The sequence below is a fragment of the Pseudonaja textilis genome, chromosome 14 (assembly GCF_049901715.1).
Source record: "Pseudonaja textilis isolate UNSWEBS1 chromosome 14, rPseTex1.2, whole genome shotgun sequence".
In the NCBI taxonomy this organism is placed as follows: Eukaryota; Metazoa; Chordata; class Lepidosauria; order Squamata; family Elapidae; genus Pseudonaja; species Pseudonaja textilis.
Window position 1 is genome coordinate 3,511,653 of NC_142003.1, and position 22,283 is coordinate 3,533,935.

At 45.9% G+C, this 22,283-nt stretch overlaps 1 protein-coding gene across 4 annotated transcripts in view; it reads right to left on the minus strand.

Moving 5' to 3' along the window:
* Positions 1-1,329: 1,329 nt before the first annotated feature.
* TNRC18 (trinucleotide repeat containing 18) overlaps positions 1,330-22,283 on the minus strand; it is a 67,811-nt gene continuing 46,857 nt past the window's right edge. For 3 of the 4 annotated variants that reach the window (XM_026704344.2, XM_026704345.2, XM_026704343.2), the window contains 13 exons: positions 16,127-16,366; positions 13,926-14,356; positions 12,908-13,090; positions 12,132-12,273; positions 11,277-11,394; positions 10,677-10,752; positions 10,113-10,221; positions 9,428-9,544; positions 8,403-8,558; positions 6,209-7,500; positions 4,912-5,148; positions 3,697-3,771; positions 1,330-2,423 (listed from right to left, as the gene is read on the minus strand). In XM_026704344.2, the coding sequence (XP_026560129.1) occupies positions 2,217-2,423; positions 3,697-3,771; positions 4,912-5,148; positions 6,209-7,500; positions 8,403-8,558; positions 9,428-9,544; positions 10,113-10,221; positions 10,677-10,752; positions 11,277-11,394; positions 12,132-12,273; positions 12,908-13,090; positions 13,926-14,356; positions 16,127-16,366 (3,383 nt within the window). In that variant the 3' untranslated portion in view covers positions 1,330-2,216. The remainder of the gene's footprint in view (positions 2,424-3,696; positions 3,772-4,911; positions 5,149-6,208; positions 7,501-8,402; positions 8,559-9,427; positions 9,545-10,112; positions 10,222-10,676; positions 10,753-11,276; positions 11,395-12,131; positions 12,274-12,907; positions 13,091-13,925; positions 14,357-16,126; positions 16,367-22,283) is intronic. The other variant, XM_087941995.1, reaches the window with a different exon arrangement.

Genomic DNA, 22,283 nt, shown 5'->3' on the forward strand with positions numbered 1-22,283 from the left:
GAAGGCAGTGGGCAGTTAAGTGCTTTCTATTTTAACATTCATGTCTCATTGCTTTTCTCCTTCTCTCGAGAAGTTCGCGTCCTACGATACAGTCCGCCGTTTTGTAAGCAATGTCTGGCTCTCCGATTCCCCTGTGTTCGCTCGTTCGTTCTTTTTCTCTTTTCTCGCTCTCTCTTCTTTGTTTCTACAGTCAACAATTCCAACCGGAAATAAAAAATAAAAGCGTCTCAATGTCAGACCGTGTTTTTGCTTTTATACTTTTCCCATAATTTTTTTTTTCACAGTTTTTTTTCTTTAAAAAGTTTATATATTTATATATATTTATATATTTATACTTTATATTTATAATTAAAAAGGTAAATCCATTTTTTTTGCTTTTTATTTCGTTTTTGTTCGTCCTTTCTCTCTCTCTCTCTCTTTCTTGCTGTCTTTGTTTTCCTCCTCCGTTTTTGTATGTTTTTGTGTGTTTTTTGTTTCGTTTTGTTTACAATACGTTGGAAAAAGGCTCCCATGAGCCTTTGGATGTATGAAAACTGTACAGGCCCGGCGTTGCTCATTCTAGAAACGTTGTCCACCTAAGGCTTGGAAGCTGGGAACTGGTGGACTGGAGGAGGCAGCCAAGGCTGGGCAGCACCATGTGGTTCTCAAAAGAGGTTGCGAAAGGATTCCGAGGGAAACATTTCTTTTGTACCATCGCAGAAAATAAAAAGAAACATCTGCTCGTGTTAAGTCAGGTAGAAATCGTCTCCCTGTTGTAGTGCTTGAAAATGGTACATCTGTCCCTGTCACAAACAATTCTGGTGTCTTCTCTTGTAGTGTGTGAGTTTGGCGGGGCTTCTTAAGTGCAAAAACGCTGGCATTGTGATGGTCACCATATTGTCCTCTCTGGCTTTGCATGAGGTCCACATCCAAGCAGTAGGTTCACCTCCAAGGGGGGCTTCTTCATTCATCTCAAAGTAGGCAGGTGGTTAACGCACCAGGTCTCACCACCTTTGGGGCAGAAGATGGCAGCTCGGTTTCTGGATGGTCGAGATGAGGTCTAGGCAGATGACCCTGCCATGAGACCCAATGGTGTTTCCCCAAGATGACCAGCCCACGGTTCGTACGTGCGTCCGTCAAGTGCTGAGTTTTGGCGATGGTGAGACAGGAGGACGCGAGCTTCCACATTGTGCTCCAAATGGACCATCCAGTAGTCCTCAAGAGCAGGTTGGCCAATATTGAAGGTGTGTTTCAAATGTTTCTTGAGGTGGGCATAGCAAGGCCGATGACCTACCTACTTTCTCAAATATAGATCCCCCACAATATTTATGAGCCTCTGGTGAGGAGCCGTTTTATTTTCCAAGCGGGACCTAGAGTAAATACATTCACTTTACATGAGGGAAGAAGCGTGTCCGTTGAGCTCTTATTTAGAGGACGAAGAGTCTCCTTTGTCATTCCAAGGGTTTGGAGAGAAAGGGTTTGCAAAAGAGAATAAATGAAATTCGGTGATTGGATTGCTGAACCACCTGCTCTAAGTCCTTGTAACTCAAAAGAAAAGTGAGACAACTGTTCCTCCAGTAACCATCTTATGGGTCAAGGTGGCTTCTACAGTTGCTTCTTCACACCAGTTCTCTGGTAGAACAGTTTTTGGAGATTGAGAAGTGGGTGGGAAACGAATCCAGCCCACTTCTTGATTGGCATTTGCTCAGACTGTCCCTGAACCAACCATATATTCTTCTACAAGCTGAGTTTTCAGTTGGTGAGGGCAGATAAAACCGGTACCCTGAAGATTAAAAAAAGTGCCGATTTCCCCTCCCCCCCCCCGAAAAAAATTGGCCTCTTGTAATAACCTATGAATGTTCAATACTCAAAGATCGATGATGGAGGTGCCTGTAGCCCAATACTTTATTGCAAAAGGCTGGAAATAGACTCACTGCCCAAGAATTAATTTTCTTTAAAATCCCAAAGGGTTAATTCCTTTTCAGGAGCCATAGAATCCAATCCATCGCTCTTGAGTTCATGAAGTTGTTGAGGATGGAGAGAATCTCTCGCAGACTTCTCTCTCTCTCTCTCTCTCTCTCTCTCTCTCTTTAATTTTGGAAACATTGTGACCGAGCACTACACAATCATGCTGTCGTTTTCAACAGGCACATAACTTGCATTCCGTCTGTCGTTCCTCCTCCAAGGGAGGCACAAGGTGCGAGGTGCCTCCCACGGTTTTCTTTCTCAAAAGATGTTCAGCAAATGATGGGAACTCCATCAGTGTTAAAGATCATGCCCGTGGTCGGCTCGTAAGTCCCTGCTAGGTAGTATAAATCTTCACTATCTTGATACTTCTTCGTCTTCAGCATCTGCTCGTATTGTTCCAAATCAACCACCAGGCATTTGTGCGAGATTGTCTGAACGTCGTTTTCGTCCACATGGGAAGACTGATACAAAGCCCTCTGGATTAGAAAGAGAAGAGGAGAAATGTTAGAACATCTGCTGAACGTTGTTCTGACCCAAACCCTTTCCCCAATAAGACAAATAATAACCAAAGGGACCAGAAACCTTTTAATGAGTCTTACGAATCCACGGTTAAAAGGCTGCTTGCAAACTAATTAACTTTGATAACCACAAGCCTTGCCAAAACTGTACGAGGCTGCCAAGAATCACGGATAAGAAATATTTCACAACACAAAAGTCTTCAAATACCATAATTAAGATACGGCAATGTCCACGAGGCCAGGTAGCCATCACACACACAAAACGTTGTCCCCAAATCCTCCAAAAATATACTTAAATAAGGGGAGAATGTGGGTCACCTGGTTGCAATGATACCCAGATCTTGAAGAGGGAACCAACTTCTGACCGACATCTAAAAGATGCACAACCAACCTAGTTATAGCCCTCTCCATTAAACCCATGGATTGTGAAGAAATGGGTCGTTGCCCACCAAAACCCATGCCACCAAAATCTAGCGCTGTTTTTTCTTAAGATGCTACAAGTCCCTTGGTCCTGAATAATTTTGTGACGGCCAGAGGCATGGCACAAAAGCAACAAAGTCACAAAAATAGGTAAAAGTCCCTTGAATTCCTCCAACTCACTCTCCAATGTCCAATTATCGTTGGCTGGAGAAAAAACTCCCCCAAGAACAGTTTTAAAGGGAAGAAATTCTGTCCATATTTGCATATAAATTATAAATAAAAACCAACACAAACCACACTGCAGCAATTAATGAGACAGGGCCGGATAAGGGATTGAAGACATCAAAGGATAACAAAATACACACGCTTGGGAGGATTCCAGAACTCTGCTTTTGGCAACTTTGCCGTGCACAGTTTGCCCTTTTAAACAGTCTTCCCAGCTGCAGCCAATGAAGGGGATCAGGGCCCTTTCCTCCCCCATAAACCACACTACTCACGTTGCTCCCTTATCCGTTCCTCCCTGCGTGCCCTAGGATGAAGAGAGGATGGGCCTGGGCCTTCCTCTGAATGCCCAGCCGGCCTGTGCCCTTCCCCAGTTTCCTCCACAGCCACCAGGGCCACACTCCCACTCCCTGTCAGCTGTTCCACCTCTCCCTCGGAATCAGATTCCAACAGGGGCATGACAAATTTAAGGCCACTGATGGCAAAGTAAAAAAAGGCATCAACTTGGGTTCACAAAAGCTTTTCACAAAACCTGTGGGTCACAAAAGGGGTGACCAGGCTCCTTGTGATTGTGGGAGCTTCTACACACCTCCATGAAGTCTTTTCTCTGGCTGGAAGCTTGAAGAGCTGCTGATAAGGTCCGGGCAGATTTTTGATCCCAACGCTGAAGTCCAAGCATCAGGCAGGAGCAGAAGAGGGATGGTCAAAGAGAGGAGAGAAGGGGGAAAAAAAACCCACAGCCATCAAGAGAAGATTAGAAAAACCAAGCCCAACCATCACTTGACAATGAGATGGATGGTATATAAATGTAATAAATACAATAATAAAAAGATTGATTTACATTTCATGGGTCCTGCTCTTGAATTGCTATTCTTTTTTTCTGCATGGATCAGGGGAAATTCAACAGAACATTCCACCATGTTCAGAGTCATCACATTGTGGGACGAAATTGTACCGTTTCACTGATAACGTTCATTTGTTCACCAGCTCAATGGAGGAACATTTCCTCCAGGGAATTAAATATGTTCTTCGACCCACCCCGCTTCCAAAAATCCATTTATCAGTAAGGAAAGTTTCCATGGAGAGCTTTGACACTATTGGGTATCTGTGGGCTTCAAGGTTTAGTAACCATGCTTTAGAGAACAGGGTTCTTTAGCTGGCTACTATGGCTATCTTCAGAGACCCGATAGGCAAACCACAGGCAACTGAGCTGAGACGATTGGGGTTCCTTGTCTTTATAGCCAGGTCTCTGGTGTCCGCCTTCTGATGGGTCCTTAGTCAAAGACCAGCCCCCATTAACTGAAATCAGCTCAGCCAATCAGAAGCCAGGGCAGCTGGTTATAAAGACAGGAACACCATCAGTCTGCCTATCTCAAGATGACAACCAAAGTTGCTGGTGAAACTTCATCAAATCTTGTTGTCTGGATCATGGTATAGACAATAGAAGTTGCTAGCCATCAAAGCTTATGCCAGTAGAAGGTTTTGACACCCCTTGCTTGAAAGAATCCTTAAGGGGTCTCCAAAGCTGTTCCTCTCCAGTCTCCACAACTAGTCATGTAGCATTCTGGCTAGTTTGCAAGAAGGTTGGACTTGACCAACTTTGACTAACCTTTGACCAACGTTGATTAACCCTTGATTAACTTTTGACCAACCTTGACTAACCTTTGGCCAATCTTTGACTAACCTTTGACCAACCTTGACTAACCTTTGGCCAACCTTGACTAACCCTTGACCAACCTTTGAGTAACTTTTGACCAACCTTGACTATCCTTTGGCCAACCTTGAGTAACTTGACTTGACTAACCTTGCCTTCGTTGAGCTTCTTCCCAGGGTTGGTCTCTTCAGGGTGATAGAACCATTTCACTCGGACCACCATGTTATTTCCCCAGGATTCCCACATGCTCTGGATCCGGCCAATGTAGGGGAGGTTGGGCCTCCCCGCTGACAGAAAGACGGCACAGTCTCCAATGCGGATGATCTCCTTCCCGCGGACGATGGCCTTGTAGAAGAGTTTGCGGGCTTTCCCCTTCATCCCGCGTCTCTGTGGCGGGAAGAGCAGGGAGTTAGGAAATCTCGGGATTCCTCCACATTTTGACTAAGCTGTGGACTAGCTGACCTGTGGCTTAGCTCGTGGTTAAGTTACTACATACAGTCCATATGACCATAATGGAGCCCAACATTTCCATTGCTAAGTGAGACATTTATTAAGTTGAGTTTTGCCCCATTTTTTCCAAGTATTCTCACCAGAGTTGTTAAGTGAATAACCTGGTTGTTAAGTGAAACCAGTTTCCCCATGGATTTTGCTTGTCGGAAGGTGGCAAAAGAGAATCACATGACTTTAGGACACTGCAACTGTCATAAGTCCATGCCAGTTGCCCAGTGTCCACATTTTGATCATGTGATGCTGCAAGGGTCATAAGTATGAGAAATGGCCGTAAGTCACTTTTTTTCTGTAACTTTGAACGGTCACTGAATGAACCATACCATAAGTCAAGGACTACCTACACTGGTTCCTGGACTAAAGAAATTTCTCAGGCGCTCCCTGTTCCTTGGAGTTAACCATCTGTATCCAAACCTAGCGCTTCCAGATGCGAGTCACCCAGGCACCCAACCAGCGTGAATATTGGCTGAACGGAAGTGTCCACCCCAACCTAAGGGATCAGGGGTGGGGGCTGCTGGGGGTTCACAGGGGTTCAGGAGAGCCCCTAGCTAGGATTCTGTGCAGTTTGAAGAACCTCCAAATCCACCCACCCCCTCCTCTTCCAGGAGTCCCGAGGTGGCCTGTTTTGGATGCAGGTAAGTGCAGGAGGCGCGTGGAGGCTCCGGGAGGATGAAAAATGGGCCTCCCAGAAGTTTTGGAAGGATGGAAACGGGCCCATTTCAGGCTTCCAGAAAACCTCCGGAGTCCGGGGAGGCTGTTTTCACCCTCCCAGAGGCTTGAGGGAAGCCTCGGGACTCCGGAGAGGGCAAAAACACCCCCTTTTCCTGCCGTGGTTCAGGAGGCCCAACCAGCAGCCAGGCAGAGAACCCTTGGCTAAATTGGTTGAAGCCCACCCCTGTAAGAGATCGTAGTGAAGGTCAATCCAAGATGGCGCTCTTACCTGAGTGGGGTTCCCAAACCACTTCCAAAGTTGTCGTGCAGGCAGGAAGGCAGCGATCTTGGGCCGGTTCTCCACCGAGGGCAGCCTTTGGCGTTTGGCTAGTTCTTTCGTGGTGGGCAAATGGATTCCTTCCCGTTTCTTGCTCTGGTTCTTGTTCCTGCTCGTTTGCTGCTTTTGCGCTGCCTGTTGCTGGGGTTGCTTCAGGTTTCGGGAATGTGAAGAGGACAGAGACTTCCCTGAGGCCTTGGTGGGCTTGGCTGGGATGGTGGGCTGCGCGGAAGAGGCGCTGGGTTGGGTGTCTGCCGCCTCGTCTTCGGAGCTGCAGGAAGAGTCTTCGTCGGTGGTGGAAGAGGAGGAGGAAGAGGAAGAGGAGCTGGAGCTGGAGGAGGAGGTGGAGGAGGAAGAGGAGGAGGAGGAGGAAGAGGAGGAGGAAGAGGAGGAGGAGGAGCTACTGCTGCTGGAGGAAGAAGAGGAGGAGGAGTTCGAGGAGGAAATTGGGGTGGAGGCTCTGGAACTGGCCGAGCTGCTATCTTGAGCGCCACCTCCGTTCTTCTCCGTTTCTTCTTCTCCTTCTGAATCCGAGCTGCTACCGCTACTTTCCGACTCGTCCCTCGCAGGGGCCACTTCACCGCCATCTTCTTGAGCCTTAGAAGAAGGTGGAGGATCTCCAGCGTTCTCAAACTTGCCTCCAAAATTAGTAGGAGGCTCTCCGTCCGCAACCTTGCTCCGGGAAGATTTCTGCTTAGGGTTTGGACAAGCCATGGCAGTGTAGCTGAGCCCTAAGATGTTCTTGGCTTCTCTCCGGCTGGCCAGGTTTGATTCCCCCAACATCCTCATGGCCTCTTTGGTCTTCTTGGTCTTGGGAGACATGACGCCCTCATGGTCCAGCTTGATCAAGATCTCATTGTCTGGGATCTTCCGCTGAGCTTTGGCAGCAGACCCAAATTCTTGTCCCTCCTCCGCGGATTTTCCTTTCTTCGATTTGACCTTCCCCGAGGAATTACCGGAAGGGCCAAATGGTCCTGGGTAGGGTTCATTGTTCCCACGGACATTGCCGTACACCGGTGTCTGGAAAGTGGCAGGAACCGAGCTATGGAGCTTGGCAGAAACCTTCCCTTTGCTTGCTTTGCTGTGATGCTTGTCTTCTGCCGGAGCCGAAGGAGTCCTGGAAGGATCCATCGGGATCTTCGGTGAGTTTTTGGTAGCTTGTTTGCAAACTGGCAGTTCCGAGCCAAGAGAAGAGGTAGCCAGCATCTCCCCTGGGATGGTCTGATCTGCCAGAACGGATTCTTCTAGACACAGAAAGTACAAAATGTCAACCCTGAAGCTGGTCGGAGGGGTGCCACCTGGTTGCTAGCCCCGCACCGTGATTGGACCATGTGACTGATTGTTTTGAAAAAGTTTACTTTTAATTACTCGAAAACCGCGGGAAACTTCAGAGTCGGTTTTCACCAGATAGGTGCCAATACGATGCCGTATTTTACGGAGTATAAGATGCACCTTATTTTGGGGGGAGGAAAAGAGTGGGGGGGGGGGAATTCTGCCTCTGCCTACCAGCATCCATCAGTATTCACCTGGCTAGCTATCCTGTCAGTGTGTGAGAGAGTTGACGGCTGTTTGGAAACTGAAGCAGTATTACCCCAATTAAATCATGAGTCTCAAACTTCAAAAGGATTTATTAGGAGTAAACATGCCGGTGCTACCTGGGGTGTAGCCAACTCTGAGACAACCCATTCATTATCACCCTTGACCCTGGTTTTCCCCACCCCCACCCCCTGGGTGTATCATAATTCCTATTCTCCAATGGGACCCATCCCTAGCCCAGAGTCATCCATCATGCTCTCCAGGTAGAATTTTGCACGGCAGACACTTCAGTCCCCTGGTTACTCTCTTTGAAAAACTATTTATGGAATGCACTTTCGATTTCCAAGCTGCCGCAACTGCTCTTTCAAACCCCTTTCCCCCCTCCCTTTCTGTTGGCAACTCTAAAAAGACCCTAGGAATATTTTATGAGTTGACACTTACGACATAAAAACATTAAAATCATCCATCGTTAAAAAAAACCCGCACGTTTGCAATTCTGTCTTTTTTCTTTTTTTTAAAGAAGTAGGAAAGCTCCCAATGGCTTGGGCTATTCTCCCCCCACCCTCACACACACACACACACACACACAACAGAGATGGGCAAGCCGTACCTGTTTTCTGCTTCTTATTGGGCTTCCTTCCCCGCCCTTTGCCTTTGGCTCCAGGTTCCTCCAGTTCTGCCCCGTTGCCTTCGCCCAGGTCCTTGCTGGATTTACGGCTGCGGCGTCTCATGCTGGGCACCAGGAGGGCAGGAGAAGGCTCAGCACCTGTGAAAGTCCGTGGCCAGTTTGAGTGGGGTGCTCAACATCCCCCCCACCCCACCCCCAACCCCGCTTCCCAAGAATGAGAAGTGGGTCTCCATCCTGTTGGGTTCTCAGAAGTTGGCCTTCAAAAGGAAGGAAGGAGGGAAGGATGGATGGATGGATGGATGGAAGGAAGGAAGGAAGGAAGGAGGGGGAGGAAGGAAGGAAGGAGGGGGAGGAAGGAAGAAAAAGGGAGGGAGGGGAGGAAGGGAGGGGAGGGAAGGAGAAGGGAAGGAACAGGAGGAAAGGAGGGAAGGGGGAGAGAGGGAAGGAAGGAAAAGAGAAGGAAGGAGGGAGGGAGGGGAGGGAAGGACGAGGGAGGGAAGGAAGGAAGGAAGAGGGGGAGGAAGGAAGAAAAAGGGAGGGAGGGGAGGAAGGGAGGGAGGGAAGGAGAAGGGAAGGAACAGGAGGAAAGGAGGGAAGGGGGAGAGAGGGAAGGAAGGAAAAGAGGATGAAGGAGGAAGGGGAGGGAAGGAAGGAAGGGAAGGAGGGGAGGGAGGGAGGGAAGTGGGGGAGGGAAAGAGGAAGGAGGGAAGGAAGAGGGGGGGAAGGAAGGAAGGAAGGGAAGGAAGGAAGGAAGTAAGGGGAGGGAAGGAAGGAAGAAAAAGGGAGGGAGGGGAGGAAAGGAAGGAAGGGAAGGAGGGGAGGAAGGAAGGGAAGGAGGGGAGGAGGGAAGGGGAGGGAAGGAAGGAAAAGCAAAGGAAGGGGAGGGGAGGGAAGGAAGGAGGGAGGGGAGGGAGGGGGGAAGGAAGGAAGGAACTTGAGAGCCCACCTCATCTTGAGATGCCCAAGGAGACTATTTCTCCAGGGATGTTGCGAAAAACCCAACTCACATTGGATCTTGTAATCAGGGGGGAGAAGCCGGATGTGAGATAAAGGAATCCTCCCAGTGTCCCCATCGTCAAATTCCACAGTGATCAAATTGACATCTTCCTCTTGATCGTGGACCCCTGTGGACCAAAGAGAGAAGAGTTGCAACGGGAGGAAAGAGGAATAAGTTGGAGAGACCAGTAACCCTCCTCCTCTTGTAGGAATCTGCTGCGTGGTAACGATGGGAAACCACGGCCGCTTGTTTTCATTTTTCCAATCTCTTTAAGGCACCTGAGGACACCTGGGGGCAGCAAATTCCATCAAGGAAGTACACACTGTGTCAGCTTCACCTGACACGCTGCTTGAAGAGGTCAGTTCTGTCCGTCCGGAATTTATGGCCCGGGTGTGTAATTGGTTTCAAGCTTGGGAGAATTATGGTGGCGAGCAGAAGAACAAAACACGCGACAATCTAAATATCTATGGAGACCCTCAATCATCCAGGTCACAGCTGTTCCAAAGGTGCTTCTCCAAAACACAACTGTTATTTCTTTCCTTGAAAATGTTACTCTTCTCATTCAAGAAGCTTCTTGGACGAGAAGCGAAAGGTCTCCAAGGAAGTTGTGTGTTTGTTTTTTTTCTGGGACCCTCCATTCCACGCTTCCACCTTCATCCTGTCCCAGAAATGGATTGAGGCAGAGTTGGGCCTACCTCGGACAACCGTCCCAGGGTAGAGGCATCGGTACTGTTGGCTCCAATAGGCAGCTATTCGTGCTCCTTCTGGCAGGAACCTCACGGAAGGAGGTTTCACATCGATGATCTGAAGGGGAAGAAGATTCAAGAGCTGAAGAAGGGAAGAATCGGTGACAGTCGACGTCAAAGAGGCACCCGCATCAGCCGCAATCTGCATTAGGACAGTCTCTAAGGAAGACCAGTTTGGAGTTGTGTTCAATCAATAAGAATACAGCTGGAAGAGACCTTGGAGGTCTTCAAGTCCAACCCTCGGGGCTCAACCAGGTGACTCTGTACCCGGGATGGTGAACCTATGGCAGGCGCGCCAGAAGTGGCACGCAGAGCCCTCTCTGTGAGTGCACGCGCCTTCGCCAGCTGCTCTTCGGGTTTCTGGTCTGCATGTGTGCGCTGGCCAGTTGGTCTTCACGGGTGCTGGGTCATCACACCATCTCTTATCTACTCCTTCCCTAAGCGGCGTCTCTTCCCCTTCCGTCTCCCGCACTCATTCCCAAGTACTGTTAACCACCAAGACAACCAACTCACCGCTTCCTGCAGCAACTGTTCCAAGCAGTAAATGTGAGGCCGGTTTCCTCGCTCACCTTCCACAACAACCCGGTATCTGAAATAAACACAACAGCCCTTTTTAAAGCCCGCGACATAAAACAAAAAAAAGTATTTCCAATTTTTTTAAAAAATCAAAGGTATCAAAAACGTCACAGTTAGATATTCTTTGTTTTTTCTTTTTCTTTTGCTATTTGACATTACATCTATAAAGTGTTTTTTTAGGATAGAATTGGTATGATTATATGATTTGTTATAGAATAAATTACTTAAATTATAGTTAGCTCATAAAGTATGAATGAATAAAAGTATAGTCAAATGATTCTTTTTAATAATGATATGTGGATATATAAGTTTGGATTGATAATAAGAGTTATTATGTAACATAACTGTAATTGAGACTACGAAATGAATGCACAAAACTGATGAACCAACCGACACACTGTTTGTACATAAATACGGAAGAGATCTGATGCTTTTATGTTTTGTTTGTAAAAAAAAACCAATAAAATTGTTTTCAAAAATAAATAAATATCACAGTTAGGCCCATAGGAATCAGGATGGAGAAACTCCTTTGCTTACATATCAGGAGAATGAACGGTTTTGACGTGCCCGGCATAGAGTAACTTGTCATCCATGGGGATCAGGACCTTCAAGCCATCCTTCAGTTCGTCTTTGTCAATGATGCAAGAACGAGGTGCTGTAAGAGAACCAGAGCTAAGAATGTGGGCTTGCTGCGGGCTGCGCGCTCTCGTCTGACTGTTGCTAGGCAGAATTTCTTCCCTCTTTCCTTCTCCCAAGGTCTTTCTCACATACCATTGTATTTATCCACTTGAAGTCATGGGCCTTTCCAAAAGGAGGTTCCAGATTATGTTCTCCTCTTTTAATTTATTTTTAATAAATAAACACCTTTATTTATTGTTATTGAATTTATCGGCAGCCCATCTTTTACCAGAGAGCTTGCAATGTAGCCCTGGACTTACAACGGTTCATTTAGTGACCGTTCGAAGATTGGCATTGGAAAAAGTGACTTGGGACTATTTTTCATGCTTGCGACCACTGTAGCATCCCTGTGGTCACATGATCCAAAGGAAGGGAGTAGGAGGAGTGGGGAGGAGGAGCGGGAGAGGTGAGATCTGTTATTAAATGACCCTACCCCCAATGGGAAGCCCCTCCCCCCACTGGAGCCCCAAGGCAACTGACAAAGCCAGGTCTTTAAGCTATTGCAGAAGATCCAGGAGGGTTGAAGTCATATACATTCTTCTCCTGGACCCCACCGGCTGGAATATCCTGGCCAATTGGGTCCATAGCATTTTTCCTCTGCCGAGACAGGTGGGATGGGCCAATCCCATTGGGATGACTCGGTCTGTCAAGTAACCCACGTTTCTTCCCTCTCCTCTGCCAAGGTCTTTCTCACACACCGTCACATCTACCCACCTGGAGTCAGTGGTCTTTCCAGGAGGAGGTTCAGGGGTATGTTCTCATCCTCGGAGAAGCTGCTGTCCTGGTTGGGTTCAAAGTCTTCCTCAGCGGCCATGCTTTCCATAAGTTTGCTCACGGCTCCGCCTTTCCCTCGTGTCTACAAGGAAACCAGATGTATTATTCTACTTGCACGCTTTGAAATCCATCAACTGGGTGGAACCGAAGCCTCAGCCGCCGCCTGGTGCCCACAGAACAGAACAGAACAGAATTCCTTATTGGCCAAGTGTGATTGGACCCACAAGTAATTTGTCTTTGGTGCAAATGCTCTCAGTGGACATAAAAAGAAAAGATACATTCATCAAGAGTCAAGAATCAAAAAGTACAACATTTAATAATAGACATAGGTTGAGAAACATCTGAGGTTTCCACTGGTAAAAGAAAAAGATCTACAGCTCTGAAGGAGAGATGTTTGCCAAGCCAAAGAGACAGAATCTAAAACTGAGAAAAGGTTAAGCTAGAGGATGCAATCAATTCTGAACAAAGTGTACAAAACAGAGGAGAAACGGGGGACAATTCTATATAATTCAGGCCCAATTTATATCCGAAATGGTTAATCGTACTCTTAGCAAACCTTCATTCTGCACAGAAAGGCTAGATTGACCATGTGGCCTAATGGTTACCAGTATCTGCCTGGGATTCAGGGCTAGCACAAACCTTCTGCTTCATTGGGCACAACAGGTAGAGGACAGACCTGGAGTGAGGCCTCTTTTCTTGGTGGCTCTGGTTCTCACCTCCTTCTTTGCCTCTTTAGTCTTGGCTTTGCCCTTGTTCTTCTTGTTGGAGGTCAAAGAGTTGGCCAAGCCGACACGCAGATCCGGCAGGGAGCTGGCGATGCCCAGAGGAGAAAGCAAAGAGGAGGAAGAAGAGGATGAGCTGGAGGAAGAGCAGGCGGTCGCTTCTTTATTCTTCTTCTTCTGCAAGACAAGAGGAGAAAGATAAAGCGATGGTAACAGACTGCTGGCTTGGAGAGAGAAGAGAGGGAGAGAGAGAGAGAGAGAGAGACAAACAGAAGGAGGAAGGAAAAGGAAGGAGAGAGCGAGAGAAAGAAAGAAAGAGAAAGAAGAGAGACAGAAAATGGGAAGGAAGGGAAAGGGAGGAAGGAAGGAAGGAAGGAAGGAAGGAAGGAAGGAAGGAAGGAAGGAAGGAAGGAAGGAAGGAAGGAAGGAAGGAAGGAAGGAAGGAAGGAGAGAGAGAGAGAGAGAGAGAGAGAGAGAAAAGAAAGAAAGAAAGAAAGAAAGAAAGAAAGAAAAGGGAGGGAGGAAAGGAAGGGAGGAAGGAAGAGAAAGAAAGAGAGAGAGAGAGAGAGAGAGAAAGAAAGAAAGAAAGAAAGAAAGAAAGAAAGAAAGAAAGAAAGAAAGAAAGAAAGAAAGGAGGGAGGAAGGAAGAAAAGAGAGGGAGGAAGGAAGGAAGAGAGAAAGAGAGAGAGAGAGAGAGAAAAGAAAGAACAAAAGAACAAAAGAAAGAAAGAACGAAAGAAAGAAAGAAAGAAAGAAAGAAAGAAAGAAAGAAAGAAAAGAAAAGAAAAGAAAAGAAAAGAAAGGTAGAAAGGCAGAAAGGCAGGCATGCAGGCAGGCAGGAAGGATTTTTGCTCCATCCATGACCATCTGCCTCCAACATGGTCTTTCATGGGAGAAAAATGTTCTTTTAATCTTTCCTGGCTTATTATTATTATTATTATTAAATGGTTCCCATTTTGGGGGGTGTCTCAACCCCCTCTTTCCCCTCCCCCCCCCACAACCCAGTTCCTACCTTGCTCAGTTCCTTCCTCTCCTTCCCCTTGTTCCCTTCCTTCTTGGGGCTCAAAAGAGTCCCCTTCAGGCAGCGTCCGCTTTTGGAAACCGGGACAGAGCTGGCTGGGGCGCTGGAGGCCAAGCCAGCTGAGGTGGTCGCGTCATGAAGGAAAATCCGTTCGCTCCGTCGCCGATTCCAAGGATCGTCGTCATTGACCTCCAGCCCAAACTCGAAACTCAGGTCTTTGGGTGACGACCGGAATCTCTTCAGCTTCCGGCTCTTCTCGGACGCCCCTTTGGCCTTGTCCAAGGTGTTGCCCGTGGAGGTCTCCATGGTGCTGGCGGAAGGACCTTGATCTAGCGATCCTTTCTTCCCATGGAGTAAACCCGCCGGAGATTTCTTCCGGATCTTCACATCGCTTTCGGAGTCCGTATATTCAAACTCAGTCCCTAGAGGCAGAATAAAAAGGATCGGTCAAGCCAGAGGAATCACCTCATGAAAGTTGGGAAGACTCAGCTCCCGGTTTCCGGGCCTCCCAAAATCGCGGAAAGGAACGGGTTTGGATTTAGGCTGGCGATGGCAACTTCAGAAAGGCTGTAAAAATTTGCTGCGAGGAGCAGAACCTGTAAGAACCAGACCCGAGAGCTAAGGATTTTCCTCGCCTCCTTTTCGGGAGGTTTGGCTGTGCCTCAGTTTCCCCAGCCACTTGGGAGGACACAAACCCACGGAAATCCCCTTCCGATCCCTGAAACTCTCTCCATCCACAGTTCCACCTCTTGGAAACTCCCTTGCTCATCACTCCGGCCTTTCCCTTCTCTTCCAAAGTGCCTACTTCAGTTCCTTTCCAAAGGTGTCTGGACTACAACTTCCATGGGAACTCTGGGAGGGAAGGATGGGAGAGGATGCTCTCTTTCCAAAGGAGGGATTTGGGGAAAGGGCTGCAGGCATGAAGTCATCCATCTTCCTGTGGAAAACAGCCCCTCCCATTCCAAAACCAGATAGAGAGGAGGAGGAAGAGGAAGAGGAGGAGGAGGAGAGGAAGGAGAAGGAAGGAAGGAAGGAAGGAAGGAAGGAAGGAAGGAAGGAAGGAAGGAAGGAAGGAAGGAAGGAAGGAAGGAAGGAAGGAAGGAAGGAAGGAAGGAAGGAATTCTTTATTGGCCAAGTGTGCTTAGACACACAAGGAATTTGTCTTTAGTGAATATGCTCTCAGTGTATATAAAAAGAACGGATATATTCATCAAGAATCATAAGGTACAACACTTAATGATAATCATAAAGTATGAAGGAGGAGGAGGAGGAGGAGGAGGAGGAGGAGGAGGAGGAGGAGGAGGAGGAGGAGGAGGAGGAGGAGGAGGAGGAGGAAGAGGAGGAGGAGGAGGAGAAATCATCCTAGCATACAGTTGCAAGATAAGATAAGTTGTTTCTGGTGATTTAGAACAGATCTATCTAACTTGGAAGAATGCTGCCTTCGGGGCAGTTTTGCTATTGGAGAAGTACGAAGGGATTAAAAAGTGACATTTTAATTATTCACATCGACAAGACCTGGGGGAGCGGGGAAAAGCCAAATGGGTAGGAGGGAGAGAGAACCAGAGAGATTTCGGCAGATGTTCTCTGGAGTGAGTGGCTTGGGACCCTCCCTTGTTGAAACAGGCGAACTCTTAGGTTAATTAATGGAGTTGATTGAAACTCTTCCGATTTAATTTGAAGCAATGAAGGTATTTCAACCCTAGTTGGATTTTTTTTCTCTCTCATCCCGATTAACAAAGAAAATCACCCCCTTCTCTTAATTCTCTCCAGAGGGCCCCCATTCTCAAGACTCTTCGCTTCTCAGAAGCTTTGCAGAATTAGTCCGGTCGGGTGCTTAGATGGGAGAGAGCGAGAAATAGGAGAGCTGCAGGGTTATGGATGTTAGTGGGTGAAGGGTACAAAAAGCTATCCAAGCTGGGATTGGCATCAATGGGTGGGGGGAAAAAACTATGGTTTTCTGAACATCAACGCATGGAGGTGGACAGCCATCCTTTGGTCTTGGTTTGGGCTTAAGATTAGTCCTGCCCCAAAGTAGGATAGACAGTTTGAATGGTGGCCTATCTGGTCCAACTCCATTTCTTCAATCTTTGCTTATTGACAATCTAGTTGAGACCTAGATGCTGCCAACCTTTCCACCCTCAACTAACCCTACGCCAACCAGGTCACTTCCTACCGCACAATGGGCAACATACCCAACAGGTTTTGTCTTTCTTCCTTCTTCTTGGCTTTCTGTTTGGCTTCTAGTTGGACGAGGGACACTGAAGGCACGATAATGGGACTTGGGATGGCGCTGGCTGCAAACCTGGCCAAGAGCCCCAAGCCACTTTCATCCAAAGCTGATGGGGAAAGCCTCTCATTGACCACTGCCCCATAGCCTTCCATTTCTTCTTCGTTGTCATCTTCCTCCTCTTCCTCTTCTTCTGAGCTAGAATCTGAAGGTGACAAGATGGGAAACTCTCATAAATCTGCAACCAGGTTTCAAACCAGACTATCTTTTTACCCCGATGGATCTCAAGACCATTTCACGCACCCCTTTTCTGACTACGAAAGGCCCTACAATTTTTGCACTCCAGACTCCCAAGTTTTGCCACGAGAAGATTCTCAGCAAAAGGTCTCGCAAAAGACGATGGGAATGTCCAATTTTCCTTCCTTCCCAGGGATCCATTGCAACAAAAGCTGTTTACCTATCACTGGACCTCAAAATCCATGGATGATACAGAGATAAGATCTTTCCATCTAAGTTGGAGGCAATCTCAGTTCCCAAGAACACAGTTCTACAAAGGCTTGTTAGGCACAGATCTGTAATCTTCCAAGATTTCATGCAAATTCAGAAAAGCAATTATATTGAGAAGTTCTCCTCTGCTTTGCTTTGTAGAAGACCAGAACGTAAGGGCCAGCTTCTTAACAGTTGCAAAAAGAGGGGAGAAGTTCTTTGGACCTGAGGAAACCTTAGACCAAGAGGTCTCCCAGAAAATGTCCATGAAATAAAACTTTGTATCTACCCACCAAGTTATTGCTACTGACTACAAGGAGTAGGGAGGAACAAAGCGAGGAACAAACTGCCAAATGATACAATTGATACCAAACTCAGCTTTCAAAATACAGATTAAAAATGGTGTTTCCCAACAGAGAAGAATGGCTTCTCTTAGCATAGCACAGAATTCTTTTCTCTCTTTTTTTTTTTTAGCCAGAGATAATCTAGGATCATCTTCTCCACATTGGGATCTCTTTGGTGTTCTGGATTTCAAGTCCCATAATCCCCAAGTCAGTAGTGAACTCTTGGAAACTTTTTCCTCCTCTCTTTGGACAGGCCAACCACAACAACAACACACACACGTACACAAAATGGCCAGGTTAATTCTGTGGTTAATTCTGAACCAAACTAATCAAAGAAGGGTGACATTTATGAATGGTGGCTTAAAAAAATAACCAGAATCCAACAGGAAAGTGAAATTACACAGCATAGGGATTGAAATAAACTCACACCTAATTGGGACTACGGTGAACAACTGTGAGGGTCCTTGGTGCTCTCTAAGCTTGGTTGTTTTCTTGCAGGCGTTTCATTACCCGACTAGGTAACATCATCAATGCTGTAAGGGAGGGGGGGTTTGCTTACCCTAGCAAGGAAGTCCTGGATGGTTACTTGATTAGGTTCTGGTTTACTATACAGGTGCCCAGTTGAGTAATGAAATGTCTCCAAGAAAACCACCAAACTCAAGGAGCATTAAGGACATCACAGTTCAACTCTCTGCTATAAATACTCCCTTATTGTGGTAACAGAAATGAGTTACTCTGAGCTAGGGGAATTTTAACACTACTAGCAAAATACACCACAGTACATCAGTTTTAGGCAACACAGTGAAACTGACCTGCCAGATCTCTGATGGGGCTTCCCAACCCTTTGTATCTGTAGCATGGTATTTATTGCATTTTTTAAAGACACAGCTAGCATTTCCATAAATGTATTTGGGTCAGTTTACAGCTGTATGCATTGAATGAAAGGAATGCACTTGGCTGCACATTTTAACATCTTCCTTCTCTCTCTAGGACATCTTTTGCTAAGCTACACAAATGCATTTTTTAAAAATTAAAAACTGGGCATTTTTTTTAACAAAAAACAGACATTCATAAATCACATGCAACAATTCTCTCTTGGCAGTTTAAGATTTGTGCAGCAATCATATTTTTTTTCCGTTGGAGAGGAACCTATCCAGGGGGAAAAAAAACAAAATTAGCTATGCCTTTTTCCTGATTGAGTTGCATCGTTCGTACAAGCCATTTTTGGTTTCATCGGAAGAGAGATTGACTGCCAAAATTTCCCTCTGAGCCAGAAATGAATGATTTCTCACCCTTGAACCAGGAGGACTAGTAACCTATTGGTTTAAAGGATTGAAAACTCGGAACATGGATCAAGATTCCAGCAAGGTAGTTTGGCATGCAATCTGTTACAGGTAGCCATGGATGGAATAAATTGCCCCGGTTGGTACAGAAGGTCAGATTTTCTTGCGGTACTTTCAATTCAGGCTTCAAAACTCAGCAGTAAAAAAAAAAAAATGAGGAAAATAATACTTTGGTTAAACAGCAGACAGACATTTGTTAAATTACTACATAAGGCAACAAGATGACTGGAAAAAGCATGGCTCAGCAATGACAGGAGAATAGCAGGTAGCAAAAAAAAGCACATTGAAGATTAATTCGGCATCGTTAAATATATACGCATATATATATATTTAACACTTATACATGAGACCAAACACAGCACAGTTATCATAAATGTTGCAAACAAACCCAGAAAGCTAAGAGGCAGGCAGATTTTGAGACAGCTGTTGATCTCCACATCTGGATCGCCTCGGCCAGTCCAAATTCCCACTGTTACCTTTAACTGCCAAATTGGAGAGGCATTTTGCAAAAAGCAAAGATAATTGCGCGGTTTTTTTTTTCCCTCGGGTGCGTTTTCACAGCACTGACGCCAGAAGAGGGTTTACTCGATCCCTGCTACTTATCCCTCAGGGTTACGCCTTTTTAAATGATTGTTAAATATTCTGGAGGATGGGTCTCTTCTCAGATCCATTGGGGACAAGTTTGCAAATGGCCTTCTCCAGAAAAAAAGGAGAACCACAAGGAGGGGGGAGAAAAATTATAGTATGTTTTGCCAGAAAATAGCCCTTAGACTTCTATATTGCTTCCCAGCCCTCTCTAAGCAGTTTACAGAGTCAGCCTCTTGCCTCACCCAAAAATCTGGGTCCTCCTTTTACTGACCTCGGAAGGATGGAAGGCTGAGTCGACCTTGAGCCAGTCAGGATCAAACTCTTGGCAGTGGGGCAGAGATAGCCTGCAATACTGCCTTCTAACCACTGCGCCACCACAGTTCTTAATACTAACGTACAAAATAATGTGCATTTTAGCTTGTGATGTAAACATCTCCCGTGTAGGTAGCAGGAAAAAGCAAACACCCTTCTGCAGTCGAGAGCCAACGGCCATTCCTGTTCAGGAGTTCCAAAAGTAGAAATGGGAGGAACAAGGAACCTACCCAGCCCGAACGTCTCCCGTCTCAGAATCCCCCAAAGTAGATTGGGAAGATGAAGAAGAAAGTGCCCTGAATGGACAAACCCAGTTTGTTGACGAACACTCCCATAGCACCTGGCCATCTCTTGGTCCCCATCATCGTTTTGAAACTCCCGGAAAGGTTGTCGAAATGTCTTCTCCAATATCCCAACCCTCCTGTTTGGTCCTTCAAACCCAGGTGGAACTCCAGCATTTGCGAGTGGAGGAGACCTCCCCGCCACCCCAGTTCCCTCATTGCAAAACTGCCAAGCTTTCACAGAGGAGAGAAAGAGAAAAAAAAGCTAATTTGGCCTACCTACATGATCAACTCAAAGAGATTTTTTTTTTCGCCGAACTGCGGAGGCGAGAGAGCAAATGTAAGAGAGCGACAAAGACACTCAAAGCACCATGAGAAGGGACCAGGGGTGGAAGGTTGGGTCAAGCAGCTGCAAGGAGAGCGAAAGCAAGCTTGAAAAGCTGAGGTTATTAATGGTTTTAGTAAAATCAGGGAAAGCCATTAGCAAAGCTATTACACAAATATCCCTTAAAACGAACCTCCAAAGAAAACATATATGTATGTGTATATATATATATATGTTTATATATTTCTGCACAGACTTTTGGTTTTTTTGGCAAAAGAGATTCAATTTCTCCCACCCTCCTTCCCTCCTATTCCACCCCCTCCCCACAAACCAAGGCTCCCTTTTTTTTTGGCACATAGGATTGGAACATTTTATCGATTTGGCTCCCGCAAAGTGAAATGGGTTGATGCTTCAAAGGAAACTAAATTTGAAGATGTCCAAAAAAGGAATGCGCTATCCAAATGGGGTCAAAAAGGCAAAAATAGCAACCTAGGGATGTGTGTGTGTGTGTGTGTTTGGGTGTGTGTGTGTGTTTGGGTGTGTATGTCTATGCACACACATACACATACACTCAATTTTGGGGCTCCAAGAGTCCAAATAATAGCATCATAGAGGACAGATGTCCCAGTTATTTAGGAAGCAATCCCACAGAATCCAATGGGGCTTGTATTCAACTAAGCCTACATCATATTCCGTCCTTTAAAAGGAATTCGTCAGGAATTGGGTGGCCAATAAATTCAAATCAGTCAATCAATCAATCAATCAATAAGCTAGGAAGGCTTTCATTGAGATCTAACATTTTCTCTCTCTCCATCCCTCTCTTTAAAGAAAAAGGCTTCTGGGGTTTATTTAGTTTTATTTATTTATTTCTTCCATCAGAGTTCTCCCAGGTTATTTATCCATTTAGACAAAGAGCGGTTGATGGAATAGTTAACAAAAGTCCAGGAGATCTTATGATGGTTGGTCTACTCAAAGAGAAGAGACTTTTAGCTTCCAAGCCTTAACAGAGCTACCTTCCACCCACCCTCGTGAGTAAAATTAAACGTAAAAAAAACCCATTCTTGAAGAATGCAAAGAGTAATTCGGGGGCTAGGTCTATCAAATTAGGAGTTTTTGAGCTCCAGGATGGAAATAATTCAATTTTAGGGGGGGGAGGATTATTATTAATTACTACTACATGCCTTCATCTACCATAACCAACTGAAGGGCACACATTTAGAGAAAAGAGAAAAGAGCAAAAAGAGGCCACAAGGAAGGTCAAGCTTTGACCACAAGAAGGATAGGATACTTAGCTGATAGGAACCCATCTCTTCGTTTAGCCTACAGATAGGAGAACAAAGCTTAGCCTGCCTTAAGCCTAAAGGGCACCTTATTTCATCTTTTCTATCAGGATCAAAGTGGTGAAAAGGAACTTGGGGAGGAGGATGGAGAGACGTGGCCCATTGGGCCCTTTTGTGAAACTTGGCCTTCTTTCTTGACTTTCCCAAACCTGAAGAGCAGATCTAGCAAAAGAAAAGAAAAGAATTGCATTCTTCATCATCAACTTTTGGGGGACCCCATAATCCCTTGTGGGATAAAAGTCTGGGCAACTGAACGGTACAGAGTGTTTAGTGGCCAGATGTCCTTCCTGTCACCAATGTGGAGTTATATATTCAGCGAATAAATTCTCTCTATAACATTAGATTCCCATCATAGTCATTGCTATTGCTCTTCGTAAGCTGGTTGTCTGAAATCATCATTCATTTCTTTTCGAAAGGAGAAATGAAAAAGGCTGGGCCTTTTCTCAGACCCTCATTTGGAAATGACCAAGATATGGGCGTTTCATGGATGGAATTGAAAGCCAGTAAGGTTTCGAAGCGTGATGAGTTTGTGTGTGTGTGTGTGTGTGTGTCTGTCTGTCTTTGGCAAAATTAAAAGCCATTGGTAAAAAAAAAATATAATATATATATATATATATGAGAATGCAACAGTATGTATACAAGGGACCAACCCAGTCTACAATAATTTACACACAACCTGCAAAGCTGCGCTCAGTTTAAAGGAAAGGCAAGATCAGATAAGATTCGTTTGTCTGTTTTCTTCCTGCAAAAGTAGAGAATTGAAGCCAGGGATATTTGGATAATAGGAAACGCATCACAATTTTGTTAATTGCTTTTTTTGGGTGGTGGTGGTGGTGGTGGCGGTTTTGTTTTCCCCTAAATCTTTTGGGAATGAGGTGAGACAGCGAGATGGAGTGAAGCATCAAGCTACCTAAAGAGACACAGCAAGAGAGACAAGGCAGACGGGTTTAGTTAAAAACAAACTGGATATTTTTAATAAAAAGCTTGGTACCAAAATCGTAGTACAAACATCTCAGGGGTTCAGGGTTTGGGGGCAGGGGAGGGGCACACCCACACAACACATATTCTAATTTACACAGTTTCTCTCCCTCTAACACATGCCA